This window comes from Glycine max, chromosome 8, assembly GCF_000004515.6.
Source record: "Glycine max cultivar Williams 82 chromosome 8, Glycine_max_v4.0, whole genome shotgun sequence".
Taxonomy (NCBI): Eukaryota; Viridiplantae; Streptophyta; class Magnoliopsida; order Fabales; family Fabaceae; genus Glycine; species Glycine max.
This window is the reverse complement of record NC_038244.2, coordinates 6,713,961-6,734,112: the sequence shown is the minus strand read 5'-3', so window position 1 is coordinate 6,734,112 and position 20,152 is coordinate 6,713,961. Positions and strand designations below refer to the sequence as shown.

The 20,152-nt window shown below is 32.8% G+C and overlaps 3 protein-coding genes across 6 annotated transcripts; 1 reads left to right on the top strand and 2 right to left on the bottom strand.

The window, feature by feature from the left end:
* Positions 1 to 1,261: 1,261 nt before the first annotated feature.
* Positions 1,262 to 5,950, bottom strand: LOC100781428 (phosphatidate cytidylyltransferase, mitochondrial). Of its 2 annotated transcripts, XM_003532618.5 has the most exons (10): positions 5,547 to 5,950; positions 5,345 to 5,401; positions 5,159 to 5,221; positions 4,982 to 5,050; positions 4,686 to 4,778; positions 3,488 to 3,592; positions 3,336 to 3,413; positions 2,698 to 2,826; positions 1,936 to 2,029; positions 1,262 to 1,678 (listed from the first exon to the last, which is right to left on the bottom strand). In XM_003532618.5, exons 1-10 carry the CDS (start codon positions 5,643 to 5,645, stop codon positions 1,488 to 1,490), a joined length of 978 nt encoding a protein of 325 aa, XP_003532666.1. In that variant the 5' UTR covers positions 5,646 to 5,950; the 3' UTR covers positions 1,262 to 1,487. The 2 variants fall into 2 exon arrangements, with proteins under 2 accessions (XP_003532666.1, XP_025985350.1); XM_026129565.2 differs by lacking the exons at positions 5,345 to 5,401; positions 5,547 to 5,950 and having other exon boundaries at positions 4,686 to 4,791; positions 5,159 to 5,198.
* Positions 5,951 to 7,417: 1,467 nt separating this feature from the next.
* Positions 7,418 to 14,349, bottom strand: LOC100780894 (DNA polymerase eta). 3 transcript variants are annotated; one of them, XM_006584983.3, is made up of 17 exons: positions 13,867 to 14,349; positions 13,585 to 13,709; positions 13,338 to 13,503; positions 12,928 to 13,039; positions 12,660 to 12,830; positions 11,945 to 12,109; positions 11,736 to 11,839; positions 11,412 to 11,531; positions 11,043 to 11,166; positions 10,652 to 10,765; positions 10,298 to 10,513; positions 9,863 to 9,971; positions 9,673 to 9,770; positions 9,197 to 9,266; positions 8,988 to 9,115; positions 7,905 to 7,995; positions 7,418 to 7,823 (listed from the first exon to the last, which is right to left on the bottom strand). In XM_006584983.3, exons 2-17 carry the CDS (start codon positions 13,658 to 13,660, stop codon positions 7,531 to 7,533), a joined length of 2,157 nt encoding a protein of 718 aa, XP_006585046.1. In that variant the 5' UTR covers positions 13,661 to 13,709; positions 13,867 to 14,349; the 3' UTR covers positions 7,418 to 7,530. The 3 variants fall into 3 exon arrangements, with proteins under 3 accessions (XP_006585046.1, XP_003532665.1, XP_014634260.3); XM_003532617.4 differs by lacking the exon at positions 13,867 to 14,349 and having other exon boundaries at positions 13,383 to 13,503; positions 13,585 to 13,703; XM_014778774.3 differs by lacking the exons at positions 13,338 to 13,503; positions 13,867 to 14,349 and having other exon boundaries at positions 13,585 to 13,754.
* Positions 13,793 to 14,940, top strand: LOC100499760 (uncharacterized). The gene is made up of 3 exons (XM_003531066.5): positions 13,793 to 13,999; positions 14,365 to 14,548; positions 14,658 to 14,940. Exons 2-3 carry the CDS (start codon positions 14,378 to 14,380, stop codon positions 14,727 to 14,729), a joined length of 243 nt encoding a protein of 80 aa, XP_003531114.1. The 5' UTR covers positions 13,793 to 13,999; positions 14,365 to 14,377; the 3' UTR covers positions 14,730 to 14,940.
* Positions 14,941 to 20,152: the final 5,212 nt, after the last annotated feature.

Below are 20,152 nucleotides of genomic sequence, written 5' to 3'. Positions count from 1 at the left end.
AAAACATCTCTATGAAGCGCTAAAAGTAGGGAAACTGTATTGAAATGCTAAAACCACGAAAATAAAATGAAATGAAATTGAAAACAAATTAAAGGAATCAGTTTAGGTTTTTTAATTTTCTCTCTCTTAAGAGTATCATCTTGGCGAGTAGAGGAACTAATTTATTTATTTTTAGAAAGTAGAGGAACTAATTAGTATCCCTGAGATATATCAATGCATTTATGTAAAGTTTTCATGAACGTGATATGTAAATTTACCCGTATAATTTAAATATTGGTACACTTCAGTTCCTATTTATAACAAATAAATATCCAATTCATCAAGAACAATAAAAATAAAAGTAATTAACTTTAATTAATAATATCATAAATTTAAATTTTATTTTAAAAATATCCATTAAATTAAATGATTTAAGTGGTAATTACATTTAATGACGCTACTTATATTTTAAGGGACAACTTTCTTCATGTGGTCATATGTTTCTTAACATTTCTTGTATAACATTAAAATGTTATATCATTAAGTTGATAGAGTATTAAAAAATGTGATATAACGTTAAATACAGACCTCTTGTTGAGTAGTATATTATATCACGAAAAATTTATCTCCTACATAATTAAATGTAAATATTTCTTATAAAAAATCAAAGACTAACAATATAAATATAAAATTTTATAAATAATTTTAATAAATATAATATTTGAGATAGAAATTATAATTATAAATACATCTTATATAAATGAGAAGTGCAAATAATTTGTTGAAATAGTAGAAAAACTTTTGAGAAATTGTAGTTCAAATTAATAGTGTGGCTTATAGTTTTAAAATGTGTATAAATGTAGTATAGATTTTAAATTAAGTAAAAGAATGAATCAAAAGGAAAATAAATATTAAACTATAAATTGAAATAAACTATGACAATTAAGACGGAAAGGAGGGTAAATGAGTAGTTTAACTTATAACTAAATACTAAATACAGATTGAAATAGTAAGAAAAGGAGGACAAATTGACTTCAATGAATAATAAATCTTGAAGGTGAAGTGTATGATACGGCGCTAACAGTCTACATTCTGCTTATAAAGTGAATGAATTAAGTTGATAGAGTATTAAAACAATAATGCGATATCAGTAACATTTTTGTGCACTAGAATTCGAAATACTGGTCTCTTCCAAGAGAAATTAACCTCTTAAGAAAATAAGAACTCAATTTTTTTAAAAAAAGGAGATGAAGAAACAAAAATGAGTCTACAGAATTCAAACTTGGTGTTCCAAAAACTATATTCCCTTTGCCCGGCAAAGCACGGTTAAATTTAACTACAAAATGTATTGACAAACCAAAACACCAGCCAATCCAGTTACTAAACCCTTTTGATTGCGAAACGTGGAAAGTATTAAGGAGATAGAAAGGGAGGAAATGAAACAGAAAATGGTCACTAGCTATGTCAGCAAGAAAACCTCATGTTTATGCTTGTCAATTCAGCAAAAATCAGCTCCATGATTTCCAGGCTTTGTTAACTTTCTTAGCAAGATATCTGGTAGCATTTACCCCACCAACAGCCAGAAAGCCTGATATGGCCTGCCTTGCACTTGAAACCATTACTCTTTGCCTCAGAATTCTCTGCAAGCAATTCGCAGCTGCTTCTCTTGTGCTAACTTTAGTATCAGGTATGACTCTACCTGAAATCACAGTAGCCCATTTTTCACAATTTGACGCACATCACACTATTCTGAGGTACAATCTCACCACCATGAAGTATCATCTAAAGATTCAAATAACTAAGAAAATCAATCAATTCCTGTTCACCAATAATGTCACCCTCTTTATACCTCTATACTTCTGAGAACAAGAGAGTTCATTTTGGACCTCAACAATATTAGGCGTTAAGAAATAAAGCAATAATTCAGAAACAAGTCTAACAATATCATAAGCATACCAGTTTCCCTTATTTCTTCTTTCATGCTGATCTGGCTTCTGATTGATGAAGGAAGAGCAGAAACTAGAGAACAAGCAACTGATAAGTCACAATCCTGTTTTAAAAGAGTAAGGAAGTTTCTTTACTTGTTATGTAGACTACGAAGATGCATTTATATACAACTTGGAAATAAGCTTTTCCATTAAGTATAACAACCAAAGATGAAAACTAGAATATCTAGAAGATGAAAAGCACAGAATAGCAGTAAAACATTGCTTATATTTCTCCTTCTTAACAGAAACTAAAGAAAGAAAGAAAGAAAGAAAGAAAAATGCCTCTTCATGACAACATCAAGTGGCACCAAATAACAGGATGGACATAAATAGAAGGAATCACAAGTTCATGCATTACTTCTCATAGGACTTCTTTTTGCTTTTCTTGTTTGGGTAAAAAAATTGAGGGACTACAAGTTTGTTTGCAATATTTCAATTTTCAAGAGGTGATACTTCAGCATAGAGTGCAGCATAGAGTTCAAGGCACAACAAAGATAAATTCTTCCAAATGCATGATAAAACAAGTAATCAACGGGAGAACTACTACTCAGAATACTTGGTTAATACTTAATATATTTCCAATTTACAATGAATGAACCAAATAAATGCCTAATCAACTTTTTTTAATGTTGTCAATCCTTTTTAAGTTCATCATCCTAAATTGGAAATATGTTGGTAAAGATATCATAAATTGTAATCCTCCCAAAAATCAATACCAAATAATAAAGACCTGAGAGACATGTATTTGATTCTTGGCAGTTGATGAAAGTCTCAATAACTTCTTAGCCTCATATTCTTCGAGAAATGGCTTATACATTAAGTGGAATAGATCAAACTGCCCAGTAACAATCTTTTTCACCTGGACAGATTGTGAAAAAAAGGAACCTCAGTAAAAACATAAGGCAATAGGACACATATACGATCAATCTGGCTTCCTTCACAAAGAATATGCCACAAACACAAACAATTTTCCAACAGGTGTCTGCCATTCCCTAAGAGAACAAAAGGAATACAAGGAAGAACGGAATATATGCAGAAAATATTCGCTAGTTTCAGTAGATAATTCTAATCATATTAAACTATCAAGGATGGGAAGGTTCATATCAGTGAAATGACAAATATCCAATGTTTCACATCTTCACTATAAGAAACATGGAAAAGAATAACTATAAAGAGATATTTCATAAATTCAGAAAGGCAGCAATGTCTAAAGCATGAGCCCGAATTTGTGACCAAACTGACATAAAACCTCTTAAGACACCTGCTCCTCACACGGAAATCAAGTAAACATGGAGAATTTATATGTATCAGAGTTTAAAAGACAACATTTCCATACCACATCCTACTTAAGTAGCAACCAAGGAATACCTTGCTTTTATCCTCAGCAAATAACATGCGTATATCACCTGTGTATGAAAGACTACATACTTTGGCATATAGATCTGCCTGCAAGGATGTGGTTGAATCATTTCAGTTGTTCCAACTCTCAAAGTAAACAATTTAGTAAGAAAGAAGTATACCTCTGTGAATTCTGATGGAAGCAGGAGAAGAGCAGCTGACACTGCAGCTCTCAAGTTAACAGAATTGGTGCTGCTGACATCTAAATTATCGACAACAATATGAACCTGATTGAAACACATCCAAAAACATAGGGAAAAGAAATAGGCCTCAATCATGGATTCATTATCAGGAAAATTGATGACAGGAAAACTATGAGATAGATATGTGACACTAGCCCTGGAGAAGTGTTACGTGTATTAGAGATATGAGATATTGCCTCACTTGAATTTTGAATTTAGAATAAGTTTTAGATAATGTTTTTGTTATTGTTGCAGATTTTATCTTTTATATTTTGTGTTTGTTAATTAATTTAAATAAATATGATAGAAGATAGATTAAGTTGTTTAGGATTTTCAGATTGGTTGTAAGCCTATATATAGGCCATCTCACTTTATGAATAATATTGGTTATTTTCCTATGTTGTTAATTTCTCTTATTTTTCTGCAAGTTCTCCCTATTTCTATATTTTATTTTACAAAATATTTCCAACAACATGAACTATGGTACACTTTGGTATGTTGTATGCATACAAGTATGCAGTACAGGACTTTTCTTGGTATGAAGTACAAGGCATAGATTTACTTGGCTATTTAGGAGCGAAATTAACCTACGATCGGATTACCATGTATAAACTTCCAACAACTGAATAGGCTCTTTTGCTTGTTTTAAAACACTAGTCATGGCCCATAATCTCTTTTAATAGTATTATTTTTCCTATCAGAATGATGCTGAGATTCTGAGAACTAGGGATTTATTTTTTCAACCTTCTCTCTTTCTCTCCTCCAACACAGCCACCTCCCCCTCCATCCCCTTCTTTGTAATTGCAATGCCTTTCTGTTTTCTTTTTTTTCTTTTTTCTGTCCTCCTCTATGTGTCACTAGTGTTCCTCTGCATATTTACCTTCACTGCTAGTTCATGATGGTAGTCTGTGAATAAGAGGTGAATCACAAAGCTTAAAAGTACTTACTATACAAATGATCCTAGTTAAACATGAGAAAATATAAATTAGTATATATGCCAAAAAAAATATCTAATTCTTTTATTCAGAGATTATTTGATGATATTGATATGTGAAAATTAAGAATCTAGCTTAGAGCTCACGAAACATCAAGAATCAAATAATTCTAGACATGAAGAGGAAAAAAGAGGGTAACATACTGGTTTCTGTAACCGGCCACACAAGTAGAATTTCTCCCAATACTGTACGTCTTGAAGTAAGTCATGCATTCGAACAACCCCATACTTGAACAGCTGCATAAATTTGCTTATAGAGACGAGGAACCATGAAAAAAGTAATCTTGATTCAACAAATCAGGAAAAAAAATGTTATGGCAACTAATAAATATCCTACCATTCTAAATAAAATGCTCTGGAAGGTGAGTTTGCTAAAACTAAACTAAGGGTCTGATTCACACACTACACCACTGAGTCATAAAGCTATCAAATATCAATACCTTTCCATTCCAAGTAACAAAAGGGTTGAAATGCACTCCCACACCAATTCTATCAGCAACTCCAGTAATCTTACATGTCACATCAAAATACAGTATGAGATATGATCATCATATAATAAAACATCAGAGACCAAAAAACAAAAGGAAAAAAAAAAAAAACTAAATTTGAGCAAGTACCAGGCTCTCGCCACCAAGGTGCACCATCCATGACGCATAGTGATGCTTGTTCAATTTCAGATTCTTGATTGAAGCCATTGCAAGAAGAATAAAATGAAAAAAACGAAAATCATCAGTGGGGCGGTCAAATAATAATACTATGCAACTCATAACACAAATACACAACACACCATCACATATCAGTACCTCAGAATGCCACTGTTTTGGATCAGATACGCCAAGAATATAATCTGTCATGATTGTCTAGAAACCCAAAAACACAGAACAGAGAACAAATATTAAAGCAACAACTAAAGGGACAATGGAAAAAAAAAAAAAAAAAGAGACCCAGAATGGAGAAAAGGAACAACAAGCAAAAATAAATCATGGGTACGAAACAAAAGAAGACCTTGTCGTGGTTGGATGGATGAAGAGATGATCCATAGACGCATGCAAATTCAACAGGGGGAAGAACCTGAAGGAAACTGCGAAATGTGGCATTATCCATTATGACTATTACTTCAAATCCGCAATTGAATTTTTACATTGGGCATTGAGGTTCACAGTGTTGTCATCAAAACTTTAGTAATGGTAGCTTGAAAAGGAGGAAAGAGTAGAGAAACTCATGGGGAGTTTCATTGAACAGTTTAAGTTCGTTGAGTTAGAAACAGAGCATATGAGTAAGCTAGTAAGAAAAACGGGTACGCATGGCCCAAAGGTTAATCTTGCCCGATCTGTTTAGCTCCTCCCTCCATGTTCTTTGTTCAAGTGTTCAACCCCTCCATTGCTGTAGTTATTTTCATTTTTTTTTTTGGTGAATATTGCTGTAGTTATATTTAATACTGTATTATTACTATTTTTTTGTGTGATATTATTATTACTAATTTGCTGTGAATTTAAATGGGTTAAATATCTAAAAATTTCTTAGGGTTAGTTTAAAGTTTAAATTAGCTCCATATAATTCAAAAACCTACATTTAACTTCACAAGGATCTGTTTCGGTGGTTTTTAATTTTATGTTTCAAAATTTTTAAAAATAACAATTCGTTTTTAATTTTAGTTTCAAAAAAATTTAAAATTAATTTTTAAAATATGATTAGTTTTAAATAAATTTATTTTAAAATTTCATATAATATTAAAATTAGTTTAAAAATATTTTTGTGTGTAGTGGCGACAACGATGATGATGTTAACAACAACAACAATGGTGACAAAGATATCAATAATAGTTACAATGACGATAATAATGACAATGATGGTGACAATAACAATAGTGGAATGGTGATAGTAGTGATGACCAGGACGGTACTAATGATGATGTCATGATGGCTATGATAATGGTAGTAGTGTGTTGGTGGTTGTAGTGGAAGTAACAAAAAATATCATTGTCAAATGTAAAGAAATGAATATTTTTTCAACTAAAAATTAAATTCATTCACAATTTTTTTGTCTGGTTTTAAAAATAAGTGTAAAATTATTTCAAAAATAATTTAAAAACCATTTCAGTTCTATTTTTATCAAATAGGTCTTGCTTTAAAAATTACATTTGAAACTCAAATAAAAAACTCAATTATCCCAAACGGGTCCTAACATTTAAAACTCAAAAATCAAAACCTCGCAATAAAAATCAAATTAAGATTTTCAAACAAAAAAGAATAAATCATCAAGAAAATAAGTTATGCAATAACAATCATTCAATTACAACTCATCGTGTATAAAAAAAATTATCATTTCTAATTTTCATAAACTTTTCTTTATAATTTTTTTTTCATGCAACCATTAAACTCACATGTTTGACTAAAACTTTTGTAAAAGATAATGTCCATTTTTTGGTATCTTTCGAAAGAGTTGATCGAACCTATGGTTAATTGAAAGTTAATATTGTTATATTAATGATAATGAATTCTTATTTTCAAAGACTTCAATCTTCTCCGGCAGACAACTAGCCTGCTTGGAACTACATTTCAAAACCACAATAGAATGGATTGGATAAAGAAGCCATGTTATTATACATTATTAAAATGAACGTATACATAATTCAAGGACGCAATGCCAAACTTGACGAATATGTTTTCAATCTATTTTACATAATGGAAATTTGTTTAAGTTTTACATTATTGAGAAACTCGAGATTTTTTTTTTTTACATTTCTCTACATCTGCCACTTTGATTTTTTACATCACAGAATTAAAACCAAACATGCACTAGCAATTTTTTGTTGAATTCGGTCGGATATAATGATATGCATTATCTACATAAAAACCTTACATGGAGCATCATACTTAAAAAACCATAAAATGTCTCAACCAAATAGCCAAATCACAAATCAGCTACCTTACATATTTCTTAAAAAAATCAGACTAATATGTACAATAAACCAAAGTCAATAATCATTTTATCTACTTTTGTCAGGTGAGAAATAGTGAGTAATACTAGAACCTCGTTTAGCCACATTAGGCCGCTTATGCGGCCTAAGCCAGATTTGAAACTCTTGCTGAATTTCTGGTGGTAATTCATTGATGATAGAGGGGTCAATCTCATTGATGTTATAACTCCAATCTTGCCTTCCTTGTGGCATATTACCTACGCTACATCGACTCTTGTTTGTATCAAACTCTTCATGAGGGTGCTCAGCAGGCATCTCAACTTGAATACAAGTTGAATGACTATTATCAGCAGAGTGAGATCCTGCAGTATTGATAATATTAGGATAAGAAACAGTTCTAGGATCTCAAAGAGAAAATAAAAGGAATAGAATCAGATAAATACCAAGTGATGATGATATTTTGACATTCTTCTGCTCCAATGAAGACTGGGAATTATGGTAATTATTGAAGAAATGTACAATTGAACAATTCCCCTGCCACAAAAATGATTCTTATACTTTGAAAACTTAAAATGTTAAAATGCAATAGATTCATGGCTGAAACTCCAAATCATTATATCAGCGTAAGCTATTAGAATTTATTACGCTTTTAAGGGAAAACCTATAAGTTTATTTGTTGATATGACAACCATTCTTTTCATATCTGAGGCTTCTACAGTAATATTATATTATACTATATTACAATTTAGAACAGACAGATAGGGAGACAAGATTCTCAAAGCTGAACCAATTATTGAATAGGCTGAGAAGGACTGATAGTTGAACCATGGCCAAACCAGACTAAGAGCAAGACATTGGATGCCAGTAGTAGCATGTCATGCAAAAGCCAGTAATACCATGTCATTCAAGTCACTCTTGTGGGCTGAGGCACCACAGCATCCACTTTTTCCAGCATCTATTAGGTGCTTTTTGCAGCATGCATCTTAGCATCTAGCTGGGTGAAACGTGGGCATTTGGCAAATTTGGGCCATCACAAAAGTTGGCTAGTGGATCGGTCTTTCTTTTTGACACAAAAAAGATATGATACAAGTATTAGCAGGAAAAGAATTGTATATTTATGCCTTAAATAATTAAAACCATATCGGTTTTGGTATTAGCTGAAAACTATTTAAGAAAAGTTTGAACCACTTGACCTTGTGTACATACTGCACTGACACCTGGTCTCAGACCAGTTTTTAACAGTTCTGGAAATAAATTATTTATATACTGTGACAGGGTCCGTAAGTAACTGATTTCCTTATTTACTAGCTTAATTACCACTTTACCAGCTTAACCAGTTTGGTCCAGTTTGCAGAACTATGATTGGAATTCAGAATGAAGATAAAATACTCAGTCAAGAAAATTACTCAGCGGCACACTAACCATCCTAGATCCTTGTAACTGATTTGAAGGTTTTTATGCTCATGATTGCACTTAAGATATGTTAAACTATATAAACAGTAGCAAAATAGTGTCACAGAGCATACTTGAAGCTTCTTTCCTGCTGTCTTTTTCTTCCCAACTGCTTTCAAACTAGAGATATTCGAAACACGCCTAAGATCTGTTGCAGGTAAATCTCTATGTGGCTCATTGTGCAGGATTCTGTCTTCGCTTCCTGAAATAAAAACAATCATAATCTCAAAAGGAATCAAGAGAGAAGATAGAATGATAAGCTAAAACCAGCATCGCACAGTACCTGAGGGTGACACGAGGGAGGATTCTTCAGTCAAGCCATCTGCTTTACAGGATAAATGACACAACGGATCCTGTAAAGTAAAAAAGAGAAATCCCATGAATCATTATTGGACGTGTTTTCTACTCAAGCATCGGCATATAGAGAACAAAAGCCATAGGTTTGAATTCTGATGCACATGCATGCAGATTTTGTCAACAAATCCAGTAACATATTGGCATTTTACACTTATATTTTCATACACGGATGGCATGTCTATCTGCTAACTGCTATCAAATATTTCTACGAGATCCCAATATTAGCCATTACAACTTTTCTAAATCTATCCATCTTGTAGTCGCTTAAATTTTTCCATCATAAAAATCTTCTGGTAAATATATTTTTTGTTAATAAATGTAAAAAACATTGTTCTATATGTGTAATCATATTACAGATCTTCATATAAAATCTGACCATGACATATACTTGCTTTGATATACCTGTTGATCCAAACAAGCCTTTGAATCTTTCATTCCTGTGTCTTCAGGATATTCAAGCTCAAATTCATTGGGAACCAATCCTGAACAATTTCCACTTCCTGCTTAAGCATATAGCCTTCATCAAATTAAAGTTGAATGCAAGAGATTGACTAATTTAATAATTAATGCAACGAATGAGATGATGTAAAACCTGAAGGCGAGGATGGAGCAGCTTCATCAATCACAACATCCAGCGATTGATTTGATGTAGAACTGGATGGAAATGACCCTCCAAAGTATTTAACAATTGAATGTGTCCCCTAGACACCATTGCCATGTAAGATGCAAAATTTAAATACCATTATGTGACCCTAAAAGCTATCCACTTGCTTAGGACCAACCAAAAAAGGAAAATAACATTGCAAGCCTCGTTTTAACAGGTATAAGCCAAACAATGAATACATGACTTAGAAATACCAAATACTAATAGTAACAGTATACCACATGCCATAATAATAATTACAGGTTATTTTCATTTCAAATGCTAGTGATGTTTCTCACTGTTTTAAGGTGATCCAGTATTAGGAGGCATGAGATGAACCCATATCACAACCAAAACTTAGTAATGCAAGCAGTTCTAACTTACAGATGGTATGGACACAAGTTTACTTGCAGAAACAGAAAGTGATGTTACTCCCCAGTTGTTATTTTCGTTTCCATGAGCCTTACAGTTGTAGAAGCCCAAAAAATCACGTAACCCAGCTTGAAATAGAATTAGGGCATCCTCTTGAATCTTTCTAGTCCCATACCTTAAAGGACAAGATTTAGAAGGAAACTTTCTATGAGAATCTGAATCCCCTGTCTGCAAGATAAAAACACAAATAAAATCACCAATGAAGATAAAAGAAAAGTCAATAATCAGAGATAGAGAAAAAGTAAAAATGGACAAATTTATCCAAGTAAATGAGAATTATGTAAAGATCAGTCACAGAATAACCACCTTATATGCTCTAGCATGTAGAGTCAGTGTCTGTGCAATCCGTTTGTTTTGATCAAGGTCAGAGTGAAGGCGTTCGTTCAGCTCTTCACACAATTGATTAAGCCAGTGTTGAACCTGAAGAGAAAAAATGAATCACAAAAAAGAGATGTACAAAATTATGAAACTACACAAAAATAATAATAATAATAATAATAATCCTGCAAATGCCAGCCAACAGAAACTCTGAATTCTGAAATAGAACACATAATATTTACGAGAGCAATAAAAATATCTGATCGAAATAAAGAACCGGGAGTTTTCATCATTTATCAGTAATAATAAGCTTCTGAGAGTGGTAACAACCAAAATAAAGTGCTAGGGCCTAGGGGTACAGTCAGATAAGAACACTCACAGAATCAACGGTCTTCAAAGCCTGAGGCCCAGGAAATGTCTTGCCAGAACCATGGCTCTTTGGAAGTAGTCGCCCCTCAACTTCTTCCCCACTGATTCCTCTAGCAATATTCCACAACCAAGTACTGCAATGCTGTAAAAGCTAGAATCAGGAATAGAATACCAACAGATTGCAATGAAGACAATCAAATGGACAGTCATGAGTAATTAAGTAACTAAATCAGAACTGCATGGCATGCAATTGGAGAATAACACAAAAGTTGCAATTTAAAATATGAGATCCCAAAAATGAAATCAGCAAAGACAGCCAAATGATGCTTTGGTAGTAGATATATATAACATCATGTAAGAACTTAGAAGACATACTCACCCAGTATTGATCCCATACCACTGTTGTAACTTCTCCTCTGAAAACTGAAGCAGATCACCAACAGTGTTGACACCAAGATCACTTTGTAAGGAACTCCCCAGCTTTCCCCCAAGGTGTTTCCTGAAAGTTAAGGGTTCTTCAACATCATGCTTTACAATCTAAATGACCATGGTCATAGGAATTTCAAAACAGTTAGAAGAATTACAGAAAAAGCAGCCATATGATATCTTCATAAACTTCAAAGAATGTAAACTCAAGGCAAAATAAAATAAAATGTAAATCTGAGTGAAGTACATGACAACATCTTTTAATTAATGACATTACATTTTCTTTATTGGCAAAGAAGCAAGCAACCCTTCAACAGATGATTGTGGCACAACTGTTTGTTGTGCAGGTTTGTTCATAGCACTTGCAAGTTTAGCCAGCATCTGAGAGAAGAACCAGACACCAGTTAATGGCCATATAAAGCATCAACAACTTGTCCTTAGGAAGAAAGTTGTCAGAATTTTGGGGACACCAAGACTGCTTTTTACCTTATTATGAGCAATACCAGCAGAGCATGTGAATTCTGTCTCTTTCAGCACCTTCATCCTGAGGTCACACACAATGAGAGCCCCACAAGCTAATAGCTTATCTTGGTAACTAGCATCACTCCTGCAAAGCCACTTCCTAACTTCATCTTTGGCGTCACTTCCATCCTGAATATAAAAAATCAGTTTCAGTACTCCCATATACTCTCATGTCATGTCTGTGTTACCATGATTTATTTAAAAAGAGAAATTAAAGAGGTGGCAAGTTAAATGGGTGTATTACAACATTGCCATAAAAAGTATGGTCCTGAGAACTCAACTGGACTGACCAGTTTAGCAGGGATTTCAGTTTATTATTTGGCATAATATTATAATATTTATATCAAAAGTAATGATATTGAACATTTTTGATATAGCTTTGTAAGATACTAAATGAATATAACTTTAATTATAACATGGGAATTAAGAAACATTCATTTTACAAATTACATTTTTAATCAATTGTTATTTAATCCTTTATTTTAACATAATTTGAGCTATACACATGTGCACACAGCAAATGCATAGACACAAACATTAAAGTTAACTTTCAACCCTCATACTTGCAAACCATGAAGCACTCTCTCAGTTCATTGATTGATCAGGTTTGCAGAATTTTGATATTAACACTAATAAAGAAATTGCAGAAAAGGCAAGATATTTAAGCATAACCTCTGACCTTAATTTCCAAACCCAAAACATGTGACTTGAGAACTTCATCCTCAAAGTCTTGCATGCTATCCAGAGGAGTTTCCATCAACATGGTTTCAGCAGCATGGGTTAGATCAAGATATACCTCATCAATCGAAGCCCTTTCGCAACGGCCCTTCTGTGAAAGAACCGAAACAACCTGAAAATTTTGAAATAGGGCACTATTCAACACAAGGGAATGAATGACTCCAAAGGTTAAAAAACAAAAATCATTTAGAAATGCCATTGCCACATACCTCTGAACCCGCATTCCTGTACGAGTTGAGATCAGCCTTACCACGCGCCACCGGGACTTGGACCAGTTGAATTTGCGGGCATGCCTCCTTGGCTTCATCCCCTCGCATTGAACTGCAAAAAAAAAATAAAAAAATCACAGGTAAGGTGAATATGAAAGCAGAGAATAGAATAAAATAAACAGTAAATGGCAAATTTAGTATCTGAAACTGTGATTCCCTGTCATTTTTGTCCCTAGAATTAACGAAATTCAAAAAATAAAAATAAAATCCAGAATATGTAATTGTAATCCATCACTCACTTTAGTCCAAAGTTACATGGAAAGAGTGACTTAAGTGATAATATTAAGCTATTAAATTTAGGGACTTAGATGAAATGAATTACAATTGGAGATACAAAATTGACCAATTACTCTATAAAATGAACAGCGTGGTAATGTGGGAGTGTTGATAATAACCGTTTGACGCCACATCGGCGAGCCTCATAGCTAACAGCAATGAGGGCTCCACCTTTGTAGGAGTTGTACTGTATGACTGCAGAGGGCAAGCCTCTTAAATTTGGTTGCTTTCTCTGTTCCACTACACAAACACAAACAACATCGTATAATATATCACTAAATTCACTTCTCAAATTAAAGCAGAATGGAAGGGTTATGTTACCTTGAACATAGAAGCAATCCATGTCTACATGAGCAATCACTCTTCCATCGCACGTCTCTCGCCTCGCCACCGGCATCTCCTCTTCTCTTCTTTTCCCTCCAAATCTGTTTTTCCCCTTTTTCCCTCTGCACCACACTCACATCACAGTCACACTTTATAATTATTTTCATTTATTACTTTTGTTTATGTGTTCATCATATTTTGATTTGGGTCAAGTTTCATTTTTTTTCATTTTGGGCTTCTAAGAACCTAGGCCCATAAAAACCAAGCCCCAAAACAAACCTTTCTGTAACCCTAACACTGCGAATCGAGGAAAACACCCTTCGGTGGAATCATCACTGCGTCTTCTTCAACCAACCACCGCGACCAGAGCTCTTCTCCGCCGCGTCCGGAGCTCTTCTCCACCACGTTCAAGGTCATATTTGACTCTCTGTTTGTGACACTTCACTTGCTAATATGATTTATGAAGGAAAAAAATGGATGAAATGAGGATCTCTTGAGTGATTTTGATCTTAATTTCGATTATCGATCCATTTTAGAGTGTTCATGTCTCGTGTTTTGTACTAGGAGTGGGCACTAGCCACTACTGCAGTATTTAACTTGTTTTGTTTTGGTGATCTGATCACATGAGCAACGCATTAGACTGTTCTTAGTGTTTGATATATAATTTTACATTTCTTATTAAAAGTACATCACAATTTTCAATTATGGCATGTTTATTTATCTGTGTAAATTAAAAATTGACATTTTTTTGTGTGTGGATGTATCATGGATGTGAAGTTGTTTAAGGATAATGGGTCGGAAAGCTGGTACGCTTTTTATCAACCCCAAGAGATTCGGTAATCTTCAAAAACCTTGCATGAAGGAAATGGCATTGTTTCTCAGTTGTATGGCTGCAAACCATAGTGACACCGAAGCCTGTGCTCGTCAGAAGGAGCTATTGAATGTCTGTATTGATGCTCAGGTAATAATATAGATATACAGTTTAATCAAAACTGCTTTTAGTTGCCTTTGAGTTGAGAATTTAAGTTGTGCAAGAGGAAAAAAAAAACACTTCAATTTTGTTTTTACAGAGTAAAAAGAACAGAAAGTCTTGGGGGAGTATCAATTATCAACTGCAGAGGCTTAACCGAGGAAGGAAGTAACTCAAGATTTTTCATACGTGTATTGTTTTTGCAATTCAAGGGAAGCTTAGCCTGTTATGCACTGCTTTGGTTGTCAACCTAGAATGACCATACACTAACTTGTATTCTCCCTTGAAGTATCTTGATGATAAAATTTCTACTTTTTGTTTGTTTAAATCATTTAATTAAGTTGAATGAGATGGTGGAATAATATTGGAGAATACCAATGTAACTTCGTTTCTGTATCATTTTAAGCTTTAACATGCTACATTTCATTTATGACACCATCACTCTGATGTTGGTTGCCCTTCACACTCTGTATGATAAAATTCTTTTATAATTGATGAAAATGATAGTAGTTGATCATCTGATGCTTTATTTTAAGTGGTTTTGAAAGATTGGCAACACATTCTCTCACAATTGATGAAGGTGGTGGATTATGTTGTGCATTTTTTTGTTCAGTGGTGGTAGTGTGCTGGTGGATTATGTTGCGTTTTTTCTTACACAGAAATTTTAATAAGAAAATTACTTTATCATCACATATAGACATGATGATATGGTAAAGAAGTCAAATTTTAAATGATATGTGCAAAGATATTTTGTTGAGAATATATATAAATCAAACTCTTTTACTTAACTTTTTACATCTTTCAGTTCAGCTCCACTTTAGATGGTGATGTCAAATACTCACTTGTAATTTAGATGGAGAACGCAAATCTTGTTCTTTTCAGCTCAATTTCTCGCAATTTATTAGTTGCTATCAAGCCATAGGATGGCTGAGTGCATTAGCTTTCTTATGTGTATTTTGTGTACAAAGTGAGTCTTTTGCTGCATAGTCTGCCTTTAATTATATGTTTGTAATTTCATCAGTCTACCTTGGATCATAGTTTGAGTGGAATTAACAAATTTTAAGTTTGTATGTCACAATGGATTACAAGAAACCCCCTGGTGTTTTACCATGGCGTCATTATCTCAGTTTATGCATTATCTTCCATTAGCTTGAATGAGAAAAAAAATGTTTGGCAGGAAACTGTTTGGCATACGCATCTTATTCCGCATAATTTGTTATTGGAGTTAATAAAATGTTTTATGGTTTGAGAAATAATAAAGAAATTCTTTTACCGAAAGACTAACTTGTAAATAAAATTAGTGGGTTAAATGGTGGAGGAAATTATGACTTTCTGTAATTTGATTAAACCGTCGAAAGTCTCATACTTACACCTGATCATCTAGTTGAAGATCTCTGAGAAAAATTTAATTTATGTTATATTCTTTTTTTTCTTTTTTTAGAAGTACTTGTTAAAAAGTTTATACAATTAGAATCAAGTTTTTATCATCTTATCTGTTTTCACTTTCCATGCCCTTCGAGGCCCCAAAAAATAAACAAATTGTTTTCTTAAGAATACATACAAGTTTCATTACAATAAAAAAAATTGCAATGATATTTCAATTTAATAGTAGTAAAGGCCTGTTTGTTTAAGTTTTTTTTTTAAAAAAAAAACACTTTTTCTTAATAAAATAAGAAAATTTCTGCTTTTTTGTGTGTTAAAATATCATTTTTAAAAAATGTTTTTTTTAGAATCACTTTTTTTTTAATTTAAACAAACCAGCCAAAATTATGTCTTACGATGACAGAATTTGTAACTTGTTATCTTCTTGCCTGGCCTATTTATCACTTGCTATCCTGTGTTGGAAAGGATGATTCATTCATTTCAATTGTTTTACCCTCCCCAGCTTTACATTACAGGCTAATATATATTCTTAGTGAAAAATACTACAGTCTTATTTTTCTCTCAAAATTTAAGGAAAACCAAGTTACAAATGCATCTATGCATATCAATGGATCTTTAAAAAATACTTATAAATCTAATTATCAGTTCTGCTGTTTCAAGTTAGCAGAACGCTTACGTACGTACCTTCATAAGTTTCAATGTCCAACTAATGAAAAAAAAAACCATAAAATGTTTCGTAGACAACCATGGTCCAATTCCAAATTAAAAAAAATACTCGAATAAATTATTGCCGAGGACATAAATCAAATTTGCATGATGTTTTTTTAGCTTAACTAGTGATTTTCAATTAGTAATAGATGCATGTGGTCTCTCTACTAAAAAAAAAGCTGGAATTGGGTTTATTGGAAAGAAAACAAGTTAGAAATTTGTTAAGGGAAGAAATGGGTTCATCTCACTTGCATGTGTATGTAGAAAGAGAGAAAGTACAAAATATAAGTTAATCCAATTACACAGTTGATTTTGGATTAACTAATTGATACAATTCATATAGGGGTAGATTGGTTTTGGTGTTCAACCAACACATCTCACATTCTTGTCACTATCTCAGCCTGATTTGTTCCGGTGGAATCCTCCATGCAAATGCAAGTGGTGTTAAAAGACAATAATGACATAGCTGCTAGGTTTATTCGGTCATCAAGGTAGAGTGGGCTTATGGAGAAACACTTGAGAACCATTTTCACTTTTGTCAGTTCAATGGTTCCTATGTAGCACTCGTACCGTATTAGAAAACTAGGTTTGGATCTCTCAGCTGGCAGTTCATCCAGAGTCCAAACTTTTATTGCACTAATGCACTTTACTCCTTCATAGAAGGTTTCTCAATTCCATTTGGTTTTATACTTTATTTAGAATAAAAGTGAAATAGATCGAGGGAAACCAAATGGGGGGGTCGAGTAAAAAGGACACGTTGTTTCGATAGATAAAAATACGAAAAAGTGAGAAAAGTTTCTTTATTTGTTTACATAAGTGGAAGTGAGAGTAAAAATAAATAATTAAACTTTATGACAAATATTTTCACAATAATTAAAAAGAACTTAAACTTTTAACTCCATTTATTTAACATCAATTTATTTACTAATTTTTATTGTTATTTATAAAAAATACTTAGGTTTTTAAGTAATTAAAACAAAAACAAAAAAAAAATTAAAAAGAGAGAGTTCTTCTCCCCCACTTCACTCCAATTTGTGGGGGGTGGGTGGAGTTCTTTTTCTGGGTTCCCTAAAAATAATCTTCCTTTCTATTCTATTCATATTTTATTTCATTTTTCTCCTCACTATTTACACTCAAACAAAACATGTTTGAAAAAGGGTCTTTATTTTAAAAAAAAATGTCATTTGCTTGTAAATATTAAGACTAGCTTCTATCGTTGATACAAATTTTGTACCAAAAAAAAATATCAATAACCTTTTTAATTAATGTAAAATAGTGTGTATTTTGTTTTTCTTATATGTTGGAGAGTACGTGGAAGGAGTAGTACACTACAAGTGGCAATCTATTATTAAACTGTTAGTAAATAACTACTGACACTTTTTTTGTACTGGATATCATGCAGCTAGCCAAGCATGTGCAACGGACATAATGCACCAGCTAATTATGGTAGTCGGCTCTTGCTAGTTTTGGTTTTTTACTTGCTAGCTACCTCAACATTAGAGTAGACTTTAACTCCAATCTCCAAACATGCATATATAACTACATTAATTGGTTTGACTATTTTGACTTATATGGTCATCCTTTTATCCACTTATTTTTAGTGTAATACTAATTAATAGTACTTCTTTACTTTCATCTCGTTGATCGATCATGTGGGTGAGTGCTACTCAATCTTTGTGTGCTCTTCTTGAATTTTCTGATTAGTATTTCTCATTGTTTTTTCTTTCTTTTGCCATTCATGCATGAAAATTGAAATTGCTATGTCTCTTGCCAAAAAGAAAAAAAGAAATAGAAAATCACTACCCTGTGACAACAGTGGATAGAATATATTAATTATTTCTTATCATCGTTTTATTTAATTGTTGTATAAGACAATCAATCAATTCTTCCTCAAAAAAAAAAAACAATCGATCCACACATATATATTAACTACAATTGATTTTATCAATTCTTATTATAAAATAATTTTATTTAATTAAAATACCTTTATAACTACATGTGTTATACAGTTATACATTTATTAATGCATTTATTTATTTATTGAGGAATATAACAGTTTGGAATAATATATAAAATGTCTAAATTAATATCACTGTTGATTCGAAATTAATCTCATGAATGTGTAGTAGCAGAAGATATGACAAGATCCCACAATCGAAGTGCTTGAATTTGCAATCTCTATGCAGGATGCTTTCAGAAATCATCTTTGGATCTTTTATAAAATTTTGTTTTGTGCTCTCTTATATTTTCCACTACATCAAGTTGATGTCTGCGCCGATTGTGCAAGGGAAAATTCCAAACAGACATGGGCCAGCAAGGGCTTGTGGCGTTGTGGTCAGTGTCAAAACTGCTACACACATCAATAGTGACATAATCCCAGCATGAGATTTGGCACTTTATAACATTATACGATAACAATTAACTAACTTTAATTTATAATGAGGCAAATGAACATTGCAGCAAATTAATCATGGGCAACAAATTAAACAGCTTTCATGCTATAATTTTTAAATGACCTAGCCTTATTTAATTCAAATAGTGATATATGATATATGTAGCTAGGATAATTAACATGCATGGTTATGCAATTATCATCCTATATAAATTTAAAAACAAAAAAACTAGGTTACACATTATGGATGTATGAAAATGGAAGGTGGGTTGCATTGTTTGACTTTGTCTAAAATGAAAAAAGGGGGATGAGTTGATATGTAGGGATTCCTTGGGAGTGAACATAATATACTAAAAATGTTTAGTTTGCCTTTTTCTAAAAATAGAGGTTTCTTGAAGGAACACAAACATTTCCAAACCTGAGCAAGAGCCCTTTTTCCATAAAATGAATGGTGAGATGGACAAATGATAAAGGGAAGGGGAGAGGGAGGGGATTGACACGAACAAGACAGCGTGACAGAAGAGGGGGGGCTTTTCTGACTGAGATTTTCTTCCCTTAACAAAACCAAACAAAAGCCAATAGGCTAAGAGAAAGGGAATATTATGACTCATAGAAAGAAGAAAGGAATAGTCAGATAGAGATCGAGTGCAATAAACTGAATGAATGAAGAAACAAACTAGCTTAGTGGTATGAGTAGTAGTGAGTACACTACACACGAATGCTCGATCACTGAGCTATCTTAGCTTTACTACTGAATCATCCTCCAAAGCCAAAGCAACAAAAGCTTTAAAATTTCCTTTGGTAGTTCACGCCTGCCTCATATCGCTGTGTTGTGTAAACAAAAACCCATCAGTTTGGATGGGATTGGACGTATGCATGTATGATCTGACACTAGACTTTGTATCATTCTGATTTTATTCATAATAATCATTCCTGCACCAACTCATATATATCAATACTATAACGGACAAAATTTAATGCAATATAGTATTCTCTGCCAACAAAAATGCAAGCAATTATAGTAATAGCAATTCATTCACTTTTTTTTAAGGCAACAATTCATGCATTTGTGCTCTATGTGTATAATTTTTTTTCTATAATATTCATTTCTT

What these genes read in the sequence shown, in the direction of transcription:
- LOC100781428 (XM_003532618.5), bottom strand. Translation starts at nt 5,645, where the DNA reads ATGGATAATGCCACATTTCGCAGTTTCCTTCAGGTTCTTCCCCCTGTT. An exon ending in TTCCATCAGAATTCACAGAG is followed by an intron (nt 3,414 to 3,487) that starts GTATACTTCTTT and finishes ACATCCTTGCAG; the next exon opens with GCAGATCTATATGCCAAAGT. An exon ending in TTGCTGAGGATAAAAGCAAG is followed by an intron (nt 2,827 to 3,335) that starts GTATTCCTTGGT and finishes CAATCTGTCCAG; the next exon opens with GTGAAAAAGATTGTTACTGG.
- LOC100780894 (XM_006584983.3), bottom strand. Translation starts at nt 13,660, where the DNA reads ATGCCGGTGGCGAGGCGAGAGACGTGCGATGGAAGAGTGATTGCTCAT. An exon ending in AACTTGTGTCCATACCATCT is followed by an intron (nt 9,972 to 10,297) that starts GTAAGTTAGAAC and finishes AATGGTGTCTAG; the next exon opens with GGGACACATTCAATTGTTAA. An exon ending in TGCTCCATCCTCGCCTTCAG is followed by an intron (nt 9,771 to 9,862) that starts GTTTTACATCAT and finishes ATGCTTAAGCAG; the next exon opens with GAAGTGGAAATTGTTCAGGA.
- LOC100499760 (XM_003531066.5), top strand. Translation starts at nt 14,378, where the DNA reads ATGGGTCGGAAAGCTGGTACGCTTTTTATCAACCCCAAGAGATTCGGT. An exon ending in ATGTCTGTATTGATGCTCAG is followed by an intron (nt 14,549 to 14,657) that starts GTAATAATATAG and finishes TTGTTTTTACAG; the next exon opens with AGTAAAAAGAACAGAAAGTC.